The following is a 22191-nucleotide window of genomic DNA, read 5'->3' on the forward strand; positions in this document are numbered from 1 at the left end:
ATACTTCCTCCCCTCCTCCCACTCCCCTCCCACTCTCTCCACACATGCTTTCTCCCCACCCCCTCCAATGTTAATAATAGAGGGCAAGGCACCCTTCCCTGTGGAAAGTCCAAGGCCTTTCCCACTACATCCAGGTTGAGTAAGGTATACATCCAAAGATTACAGGATCCCACAAATTCAGTATGTACAGTAGAGACAAATTCTAGTGTCGTTGTCATTGGCCCCTCAGTCAGCCCCAACTGTCAACCACATTCAGTGGGACTAGTTCGATCCCATGCTCATTCATTCCCAGTCCTCTTGGAGTTGGTGAGCTCCCATTAGCTCAGGCAAATTGTCTCAGTGCGTGAACCCCTCATGGTCTTGACCTCCTTGCTCATATTCTCCCTCCTTCCACTCTTCAACTGGATCGTGGGAGCTCAGTCCAGTGCTCTGATGTGGGTCTCTGCCTCTGTTTCTATAAGTTGTTGGATGAAGGTTCTATGGTGATATTTAAGATTACAGGGCAAGGCCAGTTCAGGCACCCTCTCCTCTATTGTTTAGGGTCATCCTTGTGGGTTCCTGGGATTTTTTTTTCTAGAGCCTGGTTTCTTGCTATCCCCAAACTGACTCCTTCAATCAAGATATGTTTTTCCTTGATCTCATATCTGTCCTTCCATCATCTCGACTATCCCATTCCCTCAAGGTCTGCCCAACCCTCCCTTTCTTTCCCCCTCTTCCTCTTCTCCCATTCCTTCTATCCCCAAAACCATGCTCCCAAATTTTGTCAGGTGATCTTGTCTGCTTCCCGTTTATTAAGATGAGCTATCTACTTGAGGTATTGCACCAACTGCAACAGTAAGGTAACTCCATTAAAACACTTTATATGTGTATATCTTCAGTAAGTTTTCAGTGTAGTAGATTTACATATGGCTTTTTTGAAAGGTCTTTAATGATTATCATCCTTCTCTATATACCTGATCTACCCTGCCCTCTCATGTCCCATCACAAAGCATGTCTTCTCTTTGCATTAATTCCCTTTAACACTTTATACCCTTCTAAGTGGACTATATTCAAAGGAAGAACCTAGATGTAACAGACTCTATGTTACACTGACTTACCAGGTCAGTAGGCAATGCTGTAATTGACACAGCAGATCAGGCATGACCTATGATGATCCTTTATGTTTGATATGCAAATATGGAGAGTAGTAAGTCTCTTACCAGCCTGACTGGTAGTATGCGTACTAACCTTTGTGAATCATCCTCTGGTCATGTGTTGGTCAGCATCTGGCCTCAGGTACTGAACTGATGACTCTTTCCCTCTAGGGGCGTGGACAAGGGCAGTCTTGGCTAAACCCTTCCTTACTGTCAGAAGCACTGGCAGGCACAGGAAGTTGACACGCTTCACTGATGTTGATTCCATGCCCATGTGCTTCTCAGAGCAGAATGGGGCCAGTTAAAGACTCTGTTTCATCTTCCTCATTCTATTCTTTCCCCTCTAAGTAGAAAGCATCTTCTCAGGAGCCTTCACAATTGCTTTTTCCAGTCAAGGGAGCTCTAGCAACATAACTTTAAACATCACCTGTGCTGTTTCCAACCAGGCCCCTGACTGAAAGAAAGCATAAGGGTTAGGGAAGCACAAGGCCTGCATATGTACTGAGAGCATGTCTTCAGTGGGGGACTGCAACTAAATCACTCAGCTCAGAGGCACAGCGCGGCTCTGTCTAGGAAATCTCTGATGTGGAGTCATAAGCTAGAGAGCCTATTGAGAAAAACAGTGTTACCCTGTATGAGAACAGATATTAAAAATACTCTTTCCCAAATTTGGGTATTTGTACAAAGAATGACATAGAACTGTAAGTAACAACTATATAGCTACATCTGAGATCTTTTTCCTTCTCTGAAGCTCTCTGTTCCTCAGTTTTACCCTGAATCATGTACACATGTTCCTGGCAGTATAGGGCCTCACAAAGGACCACAGAGTTATGATCTGTAAGTCAATTTTTATGTATCCATGTGATTTTTATTTGATAATTCATGTTTTCTTCAAGAGGCAATTAATTTAATCATTGTAAATATTAAAGAGTACTACAAGGATACCTCTCTGGGGGTAAGGAGACAAAAGCTGAAGGGCCTGAGGGTCACTCTGAAGTCACACTGTCTCATGAGAGCTCAGCATTGCTGTGTCAGTGGTAAGAGGAAAGAACCCATGATGCAGGGCACACAGGTCAACTCCGGAATCTCTCAGACTCACATGTGGTAGAGAAATTGCTTAATGAGGCTATTGTCTGTCATTATGTGAAGCAGATGCTTTTAAATATTTTGTTTGTTAAGGAAAATGACTTAAACCCAGGGAGTAGAAATAACCAGCTGAGACTTGCCAGAGAAGGATATAGGATTATAAACGAGGTTTCTTCTGACTTTTTCCTTCTTCTAGCATACTAAGCAATTTTATAAGAAATGCAATGATGGGGTAGTTATGTCTGCATTCTACAAAATGACAAACAGCTCAAACTGACAATTTTTTTTTATCCCCAGTAAAGATGAAGAACAGAATGTAACAGCATAGTCAAAGAGGAAATAAAAATTTTCAAAACAAGTTAGAAGATTCATCTATTTCCCCTGCTGCCAGCAATTACTGAACTTGTGCAAGAAGGAAGGGCCTCTGAGTCACAAAACTTCACAAGCAATGGTGTACAGAACAGGCCATACCCTTCTTTGTTTCCGATAGCTATGTTTGATTGCCATTTTGTTTAGTAAATTGTTGCTCTAAAGACATCCTTGGATACCTGAATGCAACACACTGACCTGTCAGGTACTGAACTACTAATGACAACTTGTAAATCTGATTCTTGGTGGTCATTTTTTATGGTCTTCTCATGCATCAAATATAATTTGGATAGAGTAAGTGTGATGACCACAAAATGAATGTTAGCAGTCCGAAAATTTGAAGGGAAGCACAATGAAGAATTGTGTATATTGGCGTTTACTTCTTTGAGGGTAGGTAGAATCTAAAGAAAGAATAATATGAAAGGTTTGATATTATATTACCTTAGTTGTTCTATCACCAGAAAAGACTTGGGAGTTGGATATTAGGGTAAAAACCTTATAGATCAAATAAATGGCAGAGGAGAGACCAGTTGACCTCCTCTGCACACTTCCTAGACCCTAATGGACGGAAGAAAAGGCTAAAAATCTCCAGTCTCTCCCTACTCCCTTTCTACTGGACTCCTAGGTCTTCTGTATTCTCTTTGGCTAATTTTGTCAACTGGTTGCTGGTTCTGCCCCCTGACTCAAGGTAAACTTTATTACCACAGTCTTGGAGTGTCAGAGTGTGATCAAATATCCTGCAACATTCACCCCATTTTACCCTAATAAAAAGGAGAGATTTTGTCTCTTAACCCATAAAACCATATACAATAAATACAATTATCAGGTAAGAATTACATTTACCATATCCTGAACTTTACATTTTGCAAATTAAGAGAAAATACTCTATTATTTATCCTATCTCGATGAATCCAAAGTTTTATACATAGCCCTCTTCTATCATAGCTTGTATTTTTAGATTTGTTGTTGCTGGGCCCTATCATTTCCTTGGAGATCATAGGTCACTGTCAGGAATGAGCAGAGTTCACTGTAGAAAATGTCAACATTGTAAAGGTCATAGGCAGCAGATCTCCAACAGGGAAAGAACTTCAATTCTTAAATATATCCAGGCTACAAAAACTTAGTTCCTAGTTCTTGCTTTAGTCTAAAGTCGGAAATGATGTACAGGAAGATAGATGGAGATTATTTCTAGAATAGTGATTGATATCATGACAGAGATTATGTATATGTATATATATGCATATATACACACTTAAAATCTTATAAAATTTGAGATAATATTTATGTCTTCATAAAAGTGTTAAAGAATCAAATAAAAACCAAAAGATAATGAGATTACAATGGCAATTAAAAATATTTTTGTTTTTATTTGTCCCATACTTTGTGGCTCTTCTAACACGAAACTAAGGTTTTGGATTTTCCTTTAACAAATATGTGTGAGTTTTGAGAAGGAGAGAGTCATGCTCCAACTCCTAAGCCAGTTTCAATTTTAATTGAATTGGGACCACAAAAGGAGCATTTGCCTTTTATATATGTAGAGAGCATACATTTGGGAAGACCTATGGAATTCTACCCTGTTGAAATTGTGCAGCAGAATTCATAGGGGGATTAGGTTGTTACTGTGGCACAGATTGCTGACAGGAAAGGGAAAAGCCAGGCTGTCCTAAAAGAGGAGTTGTGGATATGTGCATGAGTGGAGAGAGAAATGGATGTGATGTTCCATGCCTCCATCTGTCTTCTCCATGTGGATCACCCCTAACTCTCTCATGTAATGTCTTTCAGATCCTGAGATTTCAGCACGATGTCTTACCAAGAGCAGCAGTGCAAGCAGCCCTGCCAGCCTCCTCCTGTGTGCCCACCCACAAAGTGCCCAGAGCCCTGTCCTCCTCCAAAGTGCCCAGAGCCTTGTCCTTTTGCAAAGTTTCCTGAGCCATGCTCCCCTCATCCATACCAGCAAAAATGCCCTCCAGTCCAACCTCCTTCACCCTGCCAGCGTAAGTGCCCACGCAAGAGCAAGTGAGTGTTTCAGCAGTCACTAGGACTAAGAGAAGAGGAGGAAATCTGTCTTCCATACTTCCACAGAAATACTTCCATCCTCACTTCAAAGCCTGCCATGGATGCAGAAGAATCTTGTCTACCCTTCATTCTCCACGTGTCTGTGATGACCATTGATAGGAAAGGCATTTCTTTGAGGTTGCTCTGCTTTTGCTGTCAAGGGGCTGCTGCGAATGATCCTTTCTCACAGGTGCAGTGTTCCAGATTCTCAGAGTTTTGAGCAGCAGTTTTCCAGTCTGTACTCTCAGAGGATGTTTTCAAAACTATCAGTCACCTTGGTTGAGATATTGCTCCTCTGGCTTCATTTTCTGAATAAAGTTCACTCTGGTTGATAGTGCTCATGAGTTCCTTTTTCCTAAAACTCACTCTATGACCTTCCTGATACGCTCGTGTTTTTTTTTAAATTTCTTTATTCTTCAAGTTATTCTTCTGTGATCAGCTTTTGACTGAATTTTGGGTCACAACAAAGATTACTTAGTGCTTGTTTGCTTGAGAGACACACAGTCTCATTTTGGGAAGCTCAACTCTCTCTTGACATGCTATCTTAAGAAAGTTATGCTATTTTTCGATATGGAATGTGTCACCTAGGCCACATTTTCTCCCCACACCTCACCCATTTTTTCTCTTTTCCCCTTCATCTGATGTAATAATTACACATCTACATTAACCTAACCTTGTTACGTTTTCCTTCTTCAACACTTGAAACATCCAGCCACCCTTGTGTTTAAGAGTGTATTTATGTTTTTTAACTTGATGACATGGAGTTTTGTTCTCTTGCCTGAAGACCAAATGATATCACTGTTCTTTATGACTGATTATTGCTCCAGGATACATAAGTGCCACATTTTCTTAACCCCTTAGTTTATTTGTGAGCAGCTGTGTTGACTTACTTACCTTGCACGTTAGAAATAGTTTTGAAATGCAGATGGATATGCAGGCATCTCTATTGTATAATTTATTTTATTTCTTTTCATAAGAACCCAGGTGATGCTTATGAATCATATGATTGTTCTGCTTTAGTGTTATTTCTTTGGAAGAAAACCCACACTGATTTCCATATTTGACAGATTAATCTGCTCTCTCACACTCTGGGAGTTTGTCTTCTCTTTCCTCCACTCCTGTGCTAGGACTTATTATTTTTATTGCTCTCATTCTTACATGATTAGAATGGTCTCCTGGTGTAGATTTGATTTTCAGTTCTCTAATGGCTAAAGTTGTTGAGCATTTTCTTGTTAATGCTACTTGTGGAATCTCCTAAGTATGCTAAAGTCTTGTCTTTGGTCATAATTAAACTGATGCATGCCATTTGATTGGCACAATCTGAAGCACCTAATTAGTACTAAGTAAGTGATAGGTTTAGAAGCTGCTGATCCCCATCATTTCCACTGCACTCACTTCCACCTGCAACATCCCCATCATCTTCACCAGTACCACAATCATTATCACAACCACTACAAACTATGACACCAGCTAGCCCTGCCTACCTCCACTATCACTTCACCCTCTCTACTATTACCCCACTGAGAACACCATAACCATGTCCATCACCATTTCCATGACCATTATGTTATCTCCACCTTCACCAATGCCATCACAAATACTAAGTAAAATCTTGATAACTGTAGAAATGTGTGGGAAAGGGTTTCCGGTCTAGGAATGTTAGTCCTGTGTTAAACCTCCTGCTGTTTGTTATTACTTCTCTCATTTGTTAGTGTAGATCTTGACTTTTTCCAGGGACATTTTTCTGATGGTTTAGATTATATTAAAGCATTAAATTAAATAAGAATCAGAAAATATTAGAATTTTGTGTTCATACCTGCCATTTGACTCATAGAACCTATAGAAAATTAGGATAAAAAGAAGTACATTGAACTCAGGGTCATCTGACCTTAAAAGATCACAAAACTATGGGAATCAAATGTTTAGCTCAACAGTAGATGGCATCTAGAAAGGACCATTGTCTTTGTATCCATGTCTGTGAACATATGTTGTCCATGTCTCTGGTCTTGAAGATTCACACTTGAGAAAGTGCGCTGTGTACCCTATTTATCTATGGCTGCTCCTCATGGAGCTTCTGGGGAAGGAATGCTCCTTTGGTGTCTCAGCCTGGAACAAGATTCAGCTGCTCTGACTCTGGTGCCAGTGCTGTCAGAATTAGTAGCTGCTATTTTGAAAATAGAGTAATTAGTATATATCATTGTAAAAGTAAAGGATTTCATCACAATATTTAAATATATGCAGATGGACTGTATTCACCCTCATCCACTGCATTCAACAAATGAGAGTAAGCATGTGATTCTTGTCATTGGAGACTTGTTTGTGTCCTTTAATAGCATGCATTCTCTAAAACATTATATTTATTAATTCTTTTATAATTTTATATAGTGCATTTCAATGATATTCATTCAGTGGGATACCAAAAACTGTCCTTATCTACTCACTGTGCCTTTCCTTCTCTTCCCACCTAAACTTGATTTTGTTCTATTTGCTTCTCTGTGCCCCATCATTTCCAGTTTGTGTAGCCAACTATTCTAGACAGTGGGGTCTATCCTGGAGTGTGGTAACATAGCAAGGCTCACATCATTAAAAAAATCACACTCCTTCTCTTACAAGCTATCAACTGCTCAACAGCTAGTGGTGGAATTACGTACTTTCCTTCTCATGTAAGCTGAGCTTTCATCTGGTGTAAGGTTTTACATGACTTGTGCATACTTTGTCAATAGTTATGAGTTCAAACATTGAATGGCCCAGTTATGTGAAGAAAAGAGTTTCCGCCTCTAGTTCTGATGCTCTTCCTGCCAATTCCTTTGTGGGGGTAATGCTGAACACACAGTCTCTCATTCTGTACACTGTAGATCAATTGAGGGTCTCTGTGTTATAATCTACTGCAATGAGAAGCTCATCAGATAAGGATTGAGAGATATATCAATACAAGTATAGCAATAAATCACTAGAAATGACTGGTTTGATTTTTCCATTTAGGAGAGTTATAATATTAATTGGATTATCCTCCAGGACCTATGTCCTATATAGTAGTAGATTCTCACCCCTTTACCAGTGCTGGGTGTTCACCTCATCTCATTGGGAAGGACCTTAAGTCCAAAAAAGAAGTGGTTGGTTGCTCCCATCCAGTTGTGCCACTGTCACACCAGTGGGCATATCCTGTCAAGCCAGCCATTTTTTTTTTGATTTTTCGAGACATGGTTTCTCCGTAGCTTTTGATTCCTGTCCTGGAACTAGCTCTTGTAGACCAGGCTGGCCTCGAACTCACAGAGATCCGCCTGCCTCTGCCTCCCGAGTGCTGGGATTAAAGGCGTGCGCCACCACCGCCCGGCTCAAGCCAGCCATTTTTATACCTTGCAGTGTTCAGTAATGACTGAGGCTGGTGAATTCTTTTCCTCTTCAGCAGTGTACACAGCATTTTCTATATCATGTGGGCTGGCCAGTAGGGATGAAATGGCCAGGTCAACACCTCCTAGATTTCTCCAAGTTTTCTGACTTAAGCTTTGATGTCTATAGGAATAGACATTCTGGAGGGTAGACAAGTTACAGGCAATAGTCTGTAAACTAGTAGAGATTGCCTATTGTGACCCACTGACCAACAACTAAAAAAGTTAAGCTAAAAAAGTTAAAGTAACTTCTGCTACTGAAGTTTGCATTTGACAGTATAAGGTATCTACTTGTGGTATTGTACCGGTTGTAAGGTAACTCCATTAACATATTTCTTCATAAGTATATATCTTAGTAAGTTTTTAGAGTAGTAGATTTCCATATGGCTTTTTTTTAGATAGGCTTTCTGTATAGCTTTGGAGCCTGTCCTTGTAGACAAAGCTGGCCTCAAAGTCACAGAGATCCGCCTACCTCTGCCTCCCAAGTGCTGGGATCAAAGGCATACACCACTGTTAATCATCCTTCTCTGTATGCCCTGATCTACCCTGCCCTCCTGTGTCTCATCACATAGTATGTCTTCCGTTTGCATTACTCCCCTTTAACACTTTATACCTTTTTAAGTGGACTATATTCAAAGGAAGAACCTAGATGTAACAGACTCTGTGTTATACTGACTTCCCATGTCAGTAGGCAATGCTGTAATTGACACAGCAGAAGTCAGGCATGACCTATGATGATCCTTTATGTTTGATATGAAAAGATGGAGAGTAGTAAGTCTCTTACTGGCCTGACTGGTAGTATGGGTACTAACCTTTGTGAATCATCCTCTGGTCATGTGTTGGTCAGCATCTGGCCTCAGGTACTGAACTGATGACTCTTTCCCTCTAGGGGCGTGGACAAGGGCAGTCTTGGCTAAACCCAACCTTACTGTCAGAAGCACTGGCAGGCACAGGAAGCTGACACGCTTCACTGATGTTGATTCCATGCCCATGTGCTCAGAGCAGAGCTGTGAATACTTAATAACTTTGCTTCATGTTCTTTCTTCTGTTCTTTCTCCTCCAATTACAAACCAACTTTCCAGGACTAAAGAGAATAGTTTTCTCTTTTCTGAACTCTTTTTTCCCTTCCTTCTTAGAAGGTTCCAGATTCTTGAATTCTGGCTGTTGTTTTACAGCCTAGTCAACTTGCTGGGACATCCTAAGTAATAGTGATTGCAGCAGTTACTGTTATCACTGAGGATGCTCAGTATTTTAGAACTTAAACTTCAGACTGCATTTCTTGAATATCATGTTTTCTGTAAGATCACTTCCTTCGTCTTTTGGAAGAAAGATGTTTTCTTACGAAAAATATGAAGATAAAGGTTGGTTTCCTAGATTAATGAAACAAAAGAGTGACATGGAAGGGAAGGTCGGGAAGTCTGGAGGAGGAGATGAGATTGAAAAAGGGTTGTGGTATTTCATAAACTTGAGATTCTTTCTCTGTGGGTATCATCTCTAATGAGAACTGTCACATAGTGTCTTCCAGATCCTGAGATTTCAGGATGTCTAACCAACAGCATCAGTGCAAATAGTTTAACCAGCTTCCTTCTGTGTGCCCACCAAAAACTGCCCATAGCTCTGTACACTCTCAAAGTGTTCTGAGCCTTGTCTTCCTCCTAAACAAACAGAACCTTAGATTCCCTCAAAATGTTCAAAGTCAATCAAGAATTGTGAAACACTCAATTTTAATTCCTTCTGTCAGTTTTCATGCAGAAATGAATCATTAATATACATTAGAAAATCGGGAACTGATGAATGCAGCTATGTGGCAGATAAAAATGTAAGACTGATGTTCTGCCTTAGTCTGTGTCTGTCTGTCTATCTGTGTGCACGTACAAGAATAAGCACATGTGTATGAAGGAGTCAGTATACTCTGTGTTTTGGGAGATCTCAGAGCTCCAGTTGGTATGTACCACAACCAAGGTAGGCTCAACAGCTCTTCACACAAGAGAAGTGTGGGAGATTATGAGTCTTCATGCTGACCACCTAAGCAAGAACATGCTTAGGGCAGGCATTAGGACAGATAGAATTTTAGTTCTTCTATCATCATGGTAAGCAGCCCTATGAAAATCATTAGAGGGGAGTCTAAGCAGATACCACAAATATGTCATTGAAGACGGCAGTCCTGATTAGGGTCAGGATAAGGTTCAAGCCCCACACCCTTCTCTATGAACAACGTATTTGATTTTCTATTGGTACAGAAAAGATTTAAACCTATCCAGCAGACTAGACATGTGCCTCAGAACAGGTTTGTCAAAGATGAATCTGAAAGCACAGCTATAGTCCCCTGTAAAACTGACCTGTCAGCACAAATTTCAGGCAAATTTTGCCTAAAAACAGGAAAAAAAGGGGCCATGAACCAAAGAGTATCAGTGAGCTCAGTCAGAACAAACAGGAAACGAGAGGAATAACAGGAAAAAGAAATATTGTCTTCAATCAAGAAAGACAACTTGGACAACCAGGGAATTCTGGCTGAAACCAAAGAGACAGGAGGGCCCACTGAGCCACAGCACTCTACAGTGATGATGTCCAGACACAGGATATTTCACATGATGTAGAGTCCCAGTCAAGCGAGTCATGCATGGATTTACATTTTGCTTGGGAAATTCAAGAACCTGCCCCCTGTCAGTCAGCTCTACTCCCTCTGGGCGGGGCAGTCAGTGCTATAAAGAGGTCCTTGGCTGCATGACTGCAGACTCCTGGTAATCAAATCCTAGACTACTTTGGAGAGCTGGTGAGTGTTATTTCTTGAGTTGGTCTCTCTTTATGCTCTGCTTATGTGTTGCAGTCAAGTTTTAGGGTTAGTGTGTGATGGTTTTTCCTTTTATTTAGTATGCAATTGAACACAGTGTATTTCTCTTTCATATGAATCTTCGGTGTCTTTTCATAGTCCTATAATTTAGCAGGTATTAGGACCCAGTTTGCCTGAGCTGTCCTCTACTCTGCCACCAGACAACCTGCTGGTATGTCACAGGGATAGGAGAGTCAGGGATATTTGTTCTGAGGATGCCGAGGACTTCAGACCTTAAGACTCCTGTATTGAAGATGTTTCTCTGTGAAACACCTATATTTCATTTGGAACAGATATTTTCTCCTGGAAAAAAGCATCAAACAAATGATATCTCACAAAGAAGGTGGCACAGATTGCTGACAGGAAAGGGAAAAGCCAGGTTGTTCTAAAAGAGGAGCTGGGGATACATGCATGTGTGGAGAGAGAAATGGATGTGATGCTCCATGTCTCTGTCTATCTCCTCTGTGATGATCATCCCCTAACACTGTCATGTAATGTCTTTCAGATCCTGAGCCTTCAGCAATATGTCTTACCAAGAGCAGCAGTGCAAACAGCCTTGCCAGCCTCCTCCTGTGTGCCCACCCACAAAGTGCCCTGAGCCTTGTCCTCCTCCACAGTGCCCAGAGCCATGCCAGCAGAAATGCCCTCCTGTGCAACCTCCTTCACCCTGCCAACAGAAGAGCCCACCCAAGAGCAAGTGAGTGCTTCTGCAGTCACCAGGACCAAGAGAAGAGGAGGAACTCTGTCTCCCATACTTCCACAGAAACATTTACATCTCAGTTCAAAGCCTGCCATGGATGCAGAATCTTGTCCACCCTTCTCTCTCCATGTGTCTGTGATGTCCCCTCATAGAGAACACATTCTCCTGGACTGTTCTGCTTCTACTATAATGGTCCTTCCTCACTGGCTCAGTGTCCCAGATGCTCAGTGATGAGCACCTTCTTCCCACCCTGTGCACTCAGAGGATGTTTCCAAAACTCTCAGTCTCCTTGTTTGTGTTGTTGTCACTGTGGCTTCATTTCCAGAATAAAGTATATTCTGGTTGATACTACTCATGTGACTTCTTTCCCTAAAACCCACTCCATAGCCTTCCTGATATGCTCCTATTCCTTTACGTTTATTCTTTGATTCCCAGGTTATTTTTATATCAGTTTTGACTGAATTTTGGATCACAACAAAGGATACTTAGTGTCTGTCTGTTTGCTTATGAGAAACATGATTTCATTTTTCACAACTATGATCTCTTTTTTAGCACGAGATATCTTTAGAAGATTATTCTATACTCTGATATGTGTGTGTCCTTTATTACACATCTTCTCCTTACACTCCCATGTATTTCCCCCTTACTGTCCCCTTCATCTGATGTAATATTTACACATCTACATCAACCTGCCCTTGTTACATTTTCACTCTTCAATATTTGAAACATCAGTGCCAACCTTGTATTTAAGACTGGATTTAGTTCTCTTAGCATGATGACATGCAGTTTCATTTATTTACCTGCTGAGTACATGATATCATTGTTCCTTATGATTCATTTTAGTGGGAGATTTTCTTATCTCATTCATTCACTATTGAGCCATGAGACCGATTATTTAACTTTCATTATTAGATGTAGTTCAGAAACATAGATGGATATGTAGGCATCTCTAATGTATACTATAATTGACTTTTTTTCATATGAACCCATGTAACGCTGGCGAATCATATGATAGTCCTACTTTAGTGTTGTTTCTTTGGAGGAAACCCCACACTGATTTCCATATTTGATGGGTTATTCTCCTCTCTCACAGTCTGACAGCTTATATTCTTTTCGTCCCCTCCTCTGCCAGGACATGTTATCATTTTGATTGCACTCAATCTTACATGGGTAGAATGGTCTTTCGGCATAGGTTTAGTTTTCAGTTCTCTACTGGCTAGAGAGTTGAACATTTTCCTGTTAATATCACTTGTAGAAACTCCTTAAGTATGCTAACATCTTGTCTTTGGTCATAATTGAATTAATGCATGCTATTTGAGTGGCATAATCGGAGGCACATAATTATTACTAATTAAGTGAGTGATAGGTTTAGAAGCTGCTCATCCACATCATTTCCACTGCACTCATTTCCATCCCCACTTCCATCTGCAACATCCCCATTATCAGTACCAGTACCAGAATCATTATCACAACCCCTACAAGCTACAACATCAGCTGGCACTGCCTACCTCTGCTATAATTGCCACCCTCTCTACCATTACTCCACTAAGAACATCATATTCATGTTCATCACTGTTTCCATAATCAATATCACAAAGTCTCCAGTACCAACAACATCATCAAAAAAAAAGCCAAGCAAAATATTGTTAAATGTAGAAATATGTGGGAAAGGGATTCCAGGAAAGGAATGAGTGGCCTGCATGGAACCTCCTGTTATATGTTAATATAGATTTTAATTTTTTCATGAACTTTTTCTAATGGCATAGATTATATTACATTAATATATTAAATTAACGGAAGAGCTTGAAAATATTAGAATTTCATGTTCAAGTCTTTCATATGACTCATAAAAATCCTTAAATATTAGGATAAAAATATGCAAGCTATATTCAGGGTCATCTACATTAAAAGATCACAAAACTACAATAATCAAATATAATAATAATAGATGATGTCTAGAAAGGATCGATGTGTGTGCATTCATGTCTGTGCACACATGTGTTCCATGTCTCTGGTCTTGAAGGTTCACATTTGAGAAACTGCCTTGTGCACTTTTATCACATGTGGCTGCTCTTCATGGAGCTTCCGTGGAAGGAACTCCCCTTTGGTGTCTCAGCCAGGAATGAGATTTAGCAGCTCTAACTCTAGTACCAGTGCTGCCAGAATTAGTAGCCGCAAGTATGAAAATAGTGTAATTAGCATATACATTGTAAAAAGTAAATAGTTTCATTATTTCATCAAAATATATAAATATATGCATATAGAGTATATTCACCTTCATCCATTCCATCAGCAGAGGAGAGCAAACACATGATACTTGTCTTTGCAGACTTGCTTGTGTCATTCAATATGATGCCTTCTTCAAAATATCATCTTTATTAATTCTTTGAAAAGTTTATCCAATGCATTTCAGTGATCCTCACTCAGAGGCTTAGCAACATCTGTCATCCATCCCCTGTGCCTCTCCTTCTACTCCCACCCACATTTGCACCCAGCTTTGATTTAGTTTTTATTTGCTTCTTACTGCCATCATTTCCATTTGTGTAGTCCAGCTACTCTAGACAATGGAGTGTGGTCAACATAGCAAGGGTAACACTGAAGAAAGCTGACATTCCTTCTCTCAGAAGCTATCAACTGCTAATAACTTCTCAGCTAGTGGTGGGATTTCATACATACCTCTCCTGCATGATGAGTTTCGGTCTGGTTTGAACTTTCCCATGACTGTGCATGCTGTGTCAGCAGTTATGGGTTCAAGTGTTCGATGGCCTGGTTATGTGAAGAAAACAGTTTCTATCTCCCCTGAGAGGCAATGCTAAGCAAACACTAGTTTCCTACTCGCAGCTCCATTTATCACTTGCAGGTCTCTTTGCTAATAATCTATAGTGAGGAGAAGCTTCTCAGATGAGGAATGAGTAATATATTGATATGAGTATAGCAAGAAGCCATTGGTTATTGCTGTGTTGCTTTGTCTATTTAGCAGAACAGTAATACTATCTAGCTACACATCCCCTCCTTTCTACCAGTGCTAGGCTTGGACTTTGTCCCATAGAGAAGGACCTTAAATCCAAACAGAAAGTGGGCAATTGCTCCCATACATTTATGCCACTATCACATCAGTGGGCATACCTTGTCAAGCCAGGGTTTGTTGTAGGTTGCAGTGTTCACAACTGGATGAGGCTGGTGAGTACTTTTCTCCTTCAGCAGTATACATATCACAAGGGCTGGCCAGAAGAGCTGAAGTGTCTCGGTAAGCACCTTCTAGATTTCTCCATGTTCTATGCCTTAAGCATTGGTGTCTACAGAAATATGGTCTTACAATGAAGCTCTGGAAAGTAGACAAGTTACCAGCAACACTCTGTAAGGTAGTGAAGTCAGTCTATGGGCCCTCACTGGGTAGAAACTAAAATGAGGTAAGGTATTACGGCTACTGAGGTTTGCACTTGCTAGTATGAGTTATCTACTTCTGGCTTTGCACCCCTTCCATTAATAAGGTAACTGCATTAAACATTTTATATATGTATAAAATTATTATTATTACTATTCTAGTAAGATTTTAGAGTAGTAGATTTCCATGTTTTTTTCAAAAGGTCTTTAATATTAACCATCGCTCTATGCCCTGGTCTACCCTGCCCTGTCATGTCCTATCACAATGTAAGTTATCCTTTTACATTATTTCCCTTTATCCTCTCGTATCTTCTGAGTGGGCTATATTCAGAAGAAGAACCTCTGTTTAATTGACCCTATGTTATACTGACGTCACAGGTCAGTGTGCAATTTTGTAATTTGGTATGGCTGAAGGCAGACATTGCCTAAGATCATCCTTTACATGTGATATGCAAACATGGAGAGTACTGAGTCTCCTACTGACCTGGCCCTATGGTATGTGTCCTAACCTTTATGAGCCATCCACTGGCGGTGTGTTTCTTGGCACCTGGCCTCAGAACTGGTGACTCTTTCCCTTCAGGTACATGGACAATTACATTCTCAGTTAATTGTTCCTAACTCTGAAAGGCACTGACAGTCACAGGGAGCTGACACGCTTCCCTGAGTTGGATTCAGTACCCATGTGCTTCTCAGAGCAGAGCTGGGACTAGTTAATGGCTTTGTTTCATGTTCCTCATTTTGTTCTTTCTTCTCCAATTATAAAGCAATTTTGAGGACTGAAGAGAATACTTTTCTCTTTTCTGATCTCTTGTTTTCCTCCTTCTTAGAAGGTTTTAGATTCTTGAATTCTTGGTGTTGATTTATACCCTTGTCAATGTCCTGGGACATCTCAAGTATAATCATGGCAGCAGTTACAGTCATCACTGAGGTTGCTCAGTATTTTAGAACTTAAGCTTCAGACTATCTTTCTTGAAGATTAGTTTGGGAAGTCCTTCTTTATATGTGTTGCTTTTATTGACTAATGAATAAAGAAACCGCTTTAACCTGTGATAGGGCAGAATATAGCTAGGTGGAGAAAACTAAACTGAAGCTGGGAGGAAGTAGGTAGAGTCAGTGAGATGCCATGTTTTCTTACTGAAAATGTGAAGAAAGATGTTGGTTTTTGAGGTTAATGAAACAAAATGGTGACATGGATGAAAGGGAAAGTTGGGAAGTCTGGAGGAGGAGATGGGATTGAGGAAGAGTTCTGATATTTCATAATCCTGAGATTCTTTCTCTGTGAGGATCATCTCTTATGAGAATTTTCACACAGTGTCTTCCAGATCCTGATATTTCAGAACCATGTCTTACCAACAGCAGTAGTGCAAGCAGCCTAGAGCCTTGGACTCCCTCAAAGTGTTCAAAAGTCAATCAAGAATTGTGAAACACTCAATTTTAATTCCTTCTGTCAGTTTTCATGCAGAAATGATTCATTAATATACATTAGAAGATTGGAAAGTAGCAATGTGGCAGATAAAAATGTAAGACTGATGCTTTTTCTGTCTCTGTCTGTCTGTGTATCTCTGTGTTTATGTGCAAGAATGAGCACCCATGTTATGTATGAAGGAGTCAGTATTCTATGTGTTTTGGGAGGTCCCAGAGCTTCAGTTGGTGTGTAGCACAGCCAAGGTGGACTTGACAGCTCTTCACACAAGAGAAGTGTGGGAGATTATGAGTCTTCATGCTGACCACCTAAGCAGGAACGTGCTTAGGGCAGGTATGATTTTAGTTCCTCTAAAGTCATGCTAAGCAGCCTTATAATAATAAGCATATACCCCAAATATCTTTTTGGAGATGGTAGTCCTGACGAGGGCGAGGTTAAGGTCCAAGCCAAGAAGCCTCCCCTATAAACAGCATATTCGATTTTCTTTTGTTACAGAAAAGACTTAAGCCTATGCAGCAGACCAGACCCATCTCTGGGAAAAGGGTTGTCAACAATGAAGTTGAAAGCATGGCTCAAGTCCCTTGTAATACTGTCCTTCTTCAGCACATAGGCAAATTTTGGCTAAAAACAGAAATATAAATGGGTCATGAACCAAATAGTATCAGTGAACTGAGGCAAAATACAGCACACAAGAAAGTTGTAACAGGGAAAAGAAATACTATCTTCAATCAAGAAAGACAGTGTATACAGCTAGGAAAGGGTTGCTGAAACCAAAGAGAGAAGAGTTACAGCACTCTACAGTGATGATGTCCAGACACAGGATATTTCACATGATGTAGAGTCCCAGTCAAGCGAGTCATGCATGGATTTGCATTTTGCTTAGGAAATTCTTGGACCTGCCCCCTGTCAGTCAGCTCTACTCCCTCTGGGTGGGGCAGTCAGCACTATAAAGAGGTCCTTGGATGCATGACTGCAGACTCCTGGTAATCAAGTCCTAGACTACTGGTGAGTGTTATTTCTTGAGTTGGTCTGTCTTTGTGGTCTGCTTATATGCTTCAGTCAAGTTTTAGGGACGGTGTGTGATGGTTTTTCCTTTTCTTTAGTATGCAATTGAACACAGTGCAATTCTCTTTCATATGCATCTCTGGTGTCTTTTCATAGTCCTATGACTTACCAGGAATTAGAACCCAGTTTTCCTGAGCTGTCCTCTACTCTGCCACCCAGACAACTTGCTGGGATGTCACAGGGACAGGAGAATCAGGAATATTTGTTCAGACCTTACGACTCCTGTATTGAAGATGTTTCTCTGTGAAACACCTATGTTTCATTGGAACAGATATTTTCTCCTGGAAAAAAGCATCAAACAAAGGCTATCTCTCAAAGAAGGTGGCACAGATTGCTGACAGGAAAGGGAAAAGCCAGGCTGTCCTAAAAGAGGACTTGTGGATATATGCATGTGTGGAGAGAGAAATGGATGTAACGCTCCATGTCTTCATCTATCTTCTCTGTGATGATCATCCCCTAACACTGTCATGTAATGTCTTTCAGATCCTGAGACTTCAGCACGATGTCTTACCAAGAGCAGCAGTGCAAGCAGCCCTGCCAGCCTCCTCCTGTGTGCCCACCCACAAAGTGCCCTGAGCCTTGTCCTTCTCCACAGTGCCCAGAGCCTTGTCCTCCTACAAAGTGTCCAGAGCCTTGTCCTCCACAGTGCCCAGAGCCATGCCAGCAGAAATGCCCTCCTGTGCAACCTCCTTCACCCTGCCAACAGAAGTGCCCACCCAAGAGCAAGTGAGTGCTTCAGCAGTCACCAGGACCAAGAGAAGAGGAGGAACTCTGTCTCCCATATTTCCCTACTGACACTCCCATCCTCACTTCAAGTCTCTCATGGATACAGAAGAATCGTCTACATTTTTGTTCTCCACGTGTCTGTGATGTCCCTTCATAAGGAGGGCATTCCTGTGAGTTGGTTGTGTTTCTACTGAGAATGGTCTCTCCTGGCTTGTTAATTGTGCCTCAGATTCTGTGGGGGTGGGGAAGGCAGCAGCTTTCTAGCCTGTGCTCTCAGAGGATGATTCCAAAACTCTCAGTCTCCTTCTTTGTGTTGTTACTGTGGCTTCATTTCCTGAATAAACTACACTCTGGTTGATAGTACTCATGTGATCTTTCATTTCTAAAACTCACTCTATTACCCTTCTAATATGCTCTGGTTACATTGTTTTTATTCTTTAATCTCCAGGTCATTCTTCTGTAATCATATTTTGACTGAATTTTAGATCATAATCTTTGTTATGATTACTTCATGTTTGTTTGCTTGAGAGAAACATAATTTCATTTTACACACCTATGATCTCTCTTTTAGCCTGTGATATCTTAAGATTATGCTATACTCAGATATGCATGCATCACTTAGGATACAATTTCTCCCTACACCCCCATGTATTTTGCTCTCACTTGTCCCCTCCATATGCTGTAATAGTTACACATCTACATCAGCCTACCCTTGTTATGTTTTCCTCCTTCAATATTGAAACATCGGTGCCAACCTCATATTTAAGAAATTTCCCTGAGCACAATGACATGCAGTTGCATTTATTTGTCTGCAGAGGATACAATATCATTGCTCCTTGTGATTCATTTTAGTGCCATGTTTCTTATCTCATTCATTCACTGTTGAGCCATGAGACCGATTATTTAACTTTCATTATTAGGTGTAGTTCTAAAAGATAGATGGATATGTAGGCATCTCTATTGTATACTATATTTGACTTCTTTTCATATAAACCCACATAATGCTGGTGAATCATATGATAGTTCTACTTTAGTGTTATTTCTTTTGAGGAAACCCCACACTGATTTCATATTTGATGGGTTATCTACTCTCTCACAGTCTGACAGCTTCTATTCTATTTCCTCCACTCCTCTGCCAGGACATTTTAGTATTTTGATTGTTTTCATTCTTACATAAAAAGAATGGTCCTCTGGTGTAAGTTTGGGTTCAAGTTCTCTATTGCCTAGCGATGTTAAACATTTTCTTGTTAATGTTACTTGTAGAAACTCTTAGGTATGCATTTGGTCATAATTGAACTAATGCATGCCATTTTGTTGGCACAATCTGAGGTACCTCATTGATGCTAAGTGAGTGATAGGTTTAGAAGCTGCTGGTCGACATAAGTTTCACTACCCTCCCTACTTCCATCTGCAACATCCACATCATTACCAGTACTGGAATCATTGTCACAATCCCTGCAAGCCATGACACCAGCTAGCACTGCCTACCTCCGCTATCATTGCCACCCTCTCTACCATTACCCCACTAGAACAGCATATTCGTGTCCATCACCATTGCCATTACCAAGATCCCAATATCTCTAGCACCAACAGCATCATTAAAGAAATCAAGTAAAATATTGTTAAATGTAGAAATATATGGGAAGGGATTCCAGGCAGGAAAGCGAGGCCTGCATGGAACCTCCTGTTGTTTGTTACTGTTTTCTTCATATATTAGTATAGATTTTGATTTTTTCAGGGACCTTTTCTTAATGGCATAAATTGTATCATAGTAAAATATTAAATTAAATGAATAACTAGAAAAATATTATAACTTCATATTCAGGCCTGTGATTGACTCCTAAAAGTCCTTAAAAATATGCAGGTTGATCTTAGGGTCATCTGACCTTACAAGATCATAACACTAAAGGAAACAAATGTTTAACTCAGTCATAGCTTGTTAGGAAAAATCTTAAGAAAAGCCACTCTACCAATCCAAAAGAACTCCAATGAGACCACATCAAACCAACACTCCTGGTTGGCTGGGAGAGCATGGTGAGGGGAAGGCAGAGGAAGCACACAGGCAAACCCAAAACCACATGTTTCTCTTTTTGGAGCAAGATTAAATACCCTGTGGGGTCAGTGCTTTGGCAGGCTGGGAGTTGAAGTCCAAGCACAAAGCACTTGGTAGGCTGGGAGTTGGAGTCCAAGCACAAAGCACTTGGTAGGCTGGGAGTTGAAGTCCAAGCACAAAGCACTTGGCAGGCTGGGAGTTGGAGTCCAAGCACAAAGCACTTGGTAGGCTGGGAGTTGAAGTCCAAGCACAAAGCACTTGGCAGGCTGGGAGTTGGAGTCCAAGCACAAAGCACTTGGCAGGCTGGGAGTTGGAGTCCAAGCACAAAGCACTTGGCAGGCTGGGAGTTGGAGTTCAAGTGCAAAGCACTTGGCTGGCTGGGATTACACTTCCAACTCAATATTCCATTCCAAACTCTTTGGATATAGGGGTGTTAGAGGACTGGGGTCTCACTTTTGACCAAACATCCTAGAGTCCTTGGATATAGGGGCATCAGTTCAAGTCTGGCTGCTTCCTGCAGGCACGGGCCATGTGGCATGGTGGGGGCTGGGAAGGGAGCTAGAAGTTGGGCTCATTCTCAGTGAGAGGTATGGCTGGAGTGACATCCTGTTTGCTGTCATTTTGAAGTCTTCAGGCAGCTTCTTTTTGAGGGAGATGAGAAGGCAGGTACCTGGAAGAAAAAAATAATGCTATTATTGGCCCTCTGAAATGGGGCTAGCCATAGGATGGGACACAATAACAGATGGAACAGATTTTAGTTGGAGGGGTCCTTGATCCAAAAGAGTCAGCTTTCTGTTGGCAGGTGTCCTTGATCCAGGAGTGTTGGTACCAATGGTAAAGTTCCAGGAGCTGGTGCAGGTGCTTGGCATTATCTGGAGAGCATGTTGTGAGTTGGTCTTGGCCCAGGCATCAGGAGTGACCTGTAAAATATGCTTAAAATTGGCTGGGGTAGCAAAAGACTTTGGAGACTATTAGGTTTTGTTTTTGTTTTGTTTATTCCAAACCTGATTTTTTTTTTTTTGGATTTTTCGAGACAGGGTTTCCCAAACCTGATTTTGATACAACAGTAGAACTTTTTCAGGAACCTGTAAGAGAACTGGAATAGATTTACAACTTGGTGTCATAGCAAAAGGCTATTGCTTTGGTTAAGACAATTAAAGTAGTTGGGAACCCTGGATATTTAAGATATACCCAAAACCTGTTAATCCTAGACTATGAATCCTGTTAGAGAACAGTACTTTAAGTTGTCAAATGCCCTTAGACAGATCTGGGAGAGATAAATGAGCAAAAATGAGACAGCTTTTTAGTTATGCAGGCAATCCCCAATCCTCTCCTTGCCCTTGGAGAACACCAGTCTTGGAAGCAGGGCTTGCTGTTAGCTGCTGAGTATGAGAGGACCAAAGATTTTCGTGTGGGGAAGATTTAATCTACCTGGCTTGGCAGGATGAGAGGATAGATTCCCAGGTGAAGCATCCAGAAAGATGGAGAGGTAAAAGGCCACTTTTGCTTTGTGGGTTGCTTTGTCAAACCCAGAGGCAAGGCATGGAGACAGAAGGTCTTCTGTCTTCTTGGAGGAGCTAAAGGATGCTGTGAAAGCTGCAAGTCTGTGTTAGAAGCTCTTGTTAAAATGCTATGCCTTCAGATCTGTAAAGGCACTTGAGAACCAGGTACTATTATCTGGTGTGGGAGGTCCTTCTGTCTATGTATTGTTTTTATTGGTTAATGAATAAAGAAATTGCTTTGGGCCTATAGCAGAGCTATAGGGGAACAGAGATAGGCAGGGAAAACTAAACTGAATGCTGGGAGAAGGGAGGCAGAGTCTGAGAGGTCATGTAGCTCTGCTGGAGACAGATGCCAAAACTTTAGCCGGTAAGCCACAGTCACGTGGACATACACAGATTAATCGAAATGGGTTAAAGTAAGATGTGAGAGTTAGTTAATAAGAAGCAATCTGGTAGCACACATGCACGCAGAAACT

The 22191-nt window shown here is 40.9% G+C and overlaps 2 protein-coding genes across 2 annotated transcripts; both read left to right on the forward strand.

Annotated features, from left to right (window-relative positions):
* Positions 1 to 4389: 4389 nt before the first annotated feature.
* LOC121450419 (small proline-rich protein 2D) lies at positions 4390 to 11563 on the forward strand. Its single transcript, XM_041655266.1, has 2 exons — positions 4390 to 4493; positions 11437 to 11563. Exons 1-2 carry the CDS (start codon positions 4390 to 4392, stop codon positions 11561 to 11563), a joined length of 231 nt encoding a protein of 76 aa, XP_041511200.1.
* A 6373-nt stretch (positions 11564 to 17936) lies between these two features.
* Positions 17937 to 18164, forward strand: LOC121450435 (small proline-rich protein 2I-like). The gene has a single exon (XM_041655315.1). It carries the CDS (start codon positions 17937 to 17939, stop codon positions 18162 to 18164), a length of 228 nt encoding a protein of 75 aa, XP_041511249.1.
* Positions 18165 to 22191: the final 4027 nt, after the last annotated feature.

This window comes from Microtus oregoni, unplaced genomic scaffold, assembly GCF_018167655.1.
Source record: "Microtus oregoni isolate MIOR12 unplaced genomic scaffold, Mior012 000007F_ref0000211, whole genome shotgun sequence".
Taxonomy (NCBI): Eukaryota; Metazoa; Chordata; class Mammalia; order Rodentia; family Cricetidae; genus Microtus; species Microtus oregoni.

Excerpts from the sequence above, each read along its gene's own strand:
- LOC121450419 (XM_041655266.1), top strand. The coding sequence starts at position 4,390 with ATGTCTTACCAAGAGCAGCAGTGCAAGCAGCCCTGCCAGCCTCCTCCT. Across the intron at positions 4,494-11,436 it reads CCTCCAAAGTGCCCAGAGCC|GTGCCCACCCACAAAGTGCC; the intron begins TTGTCCTTTTGC and ends GCCTCCTCCTGT.
- LOC121450435 (XM_041655315.1), top strand. The coding sequence starts at position 17,937 with ATGTCTTACCAAGAGCAGCAGTGCAAGCAGCCCTGCCAGCCTCCTCCT.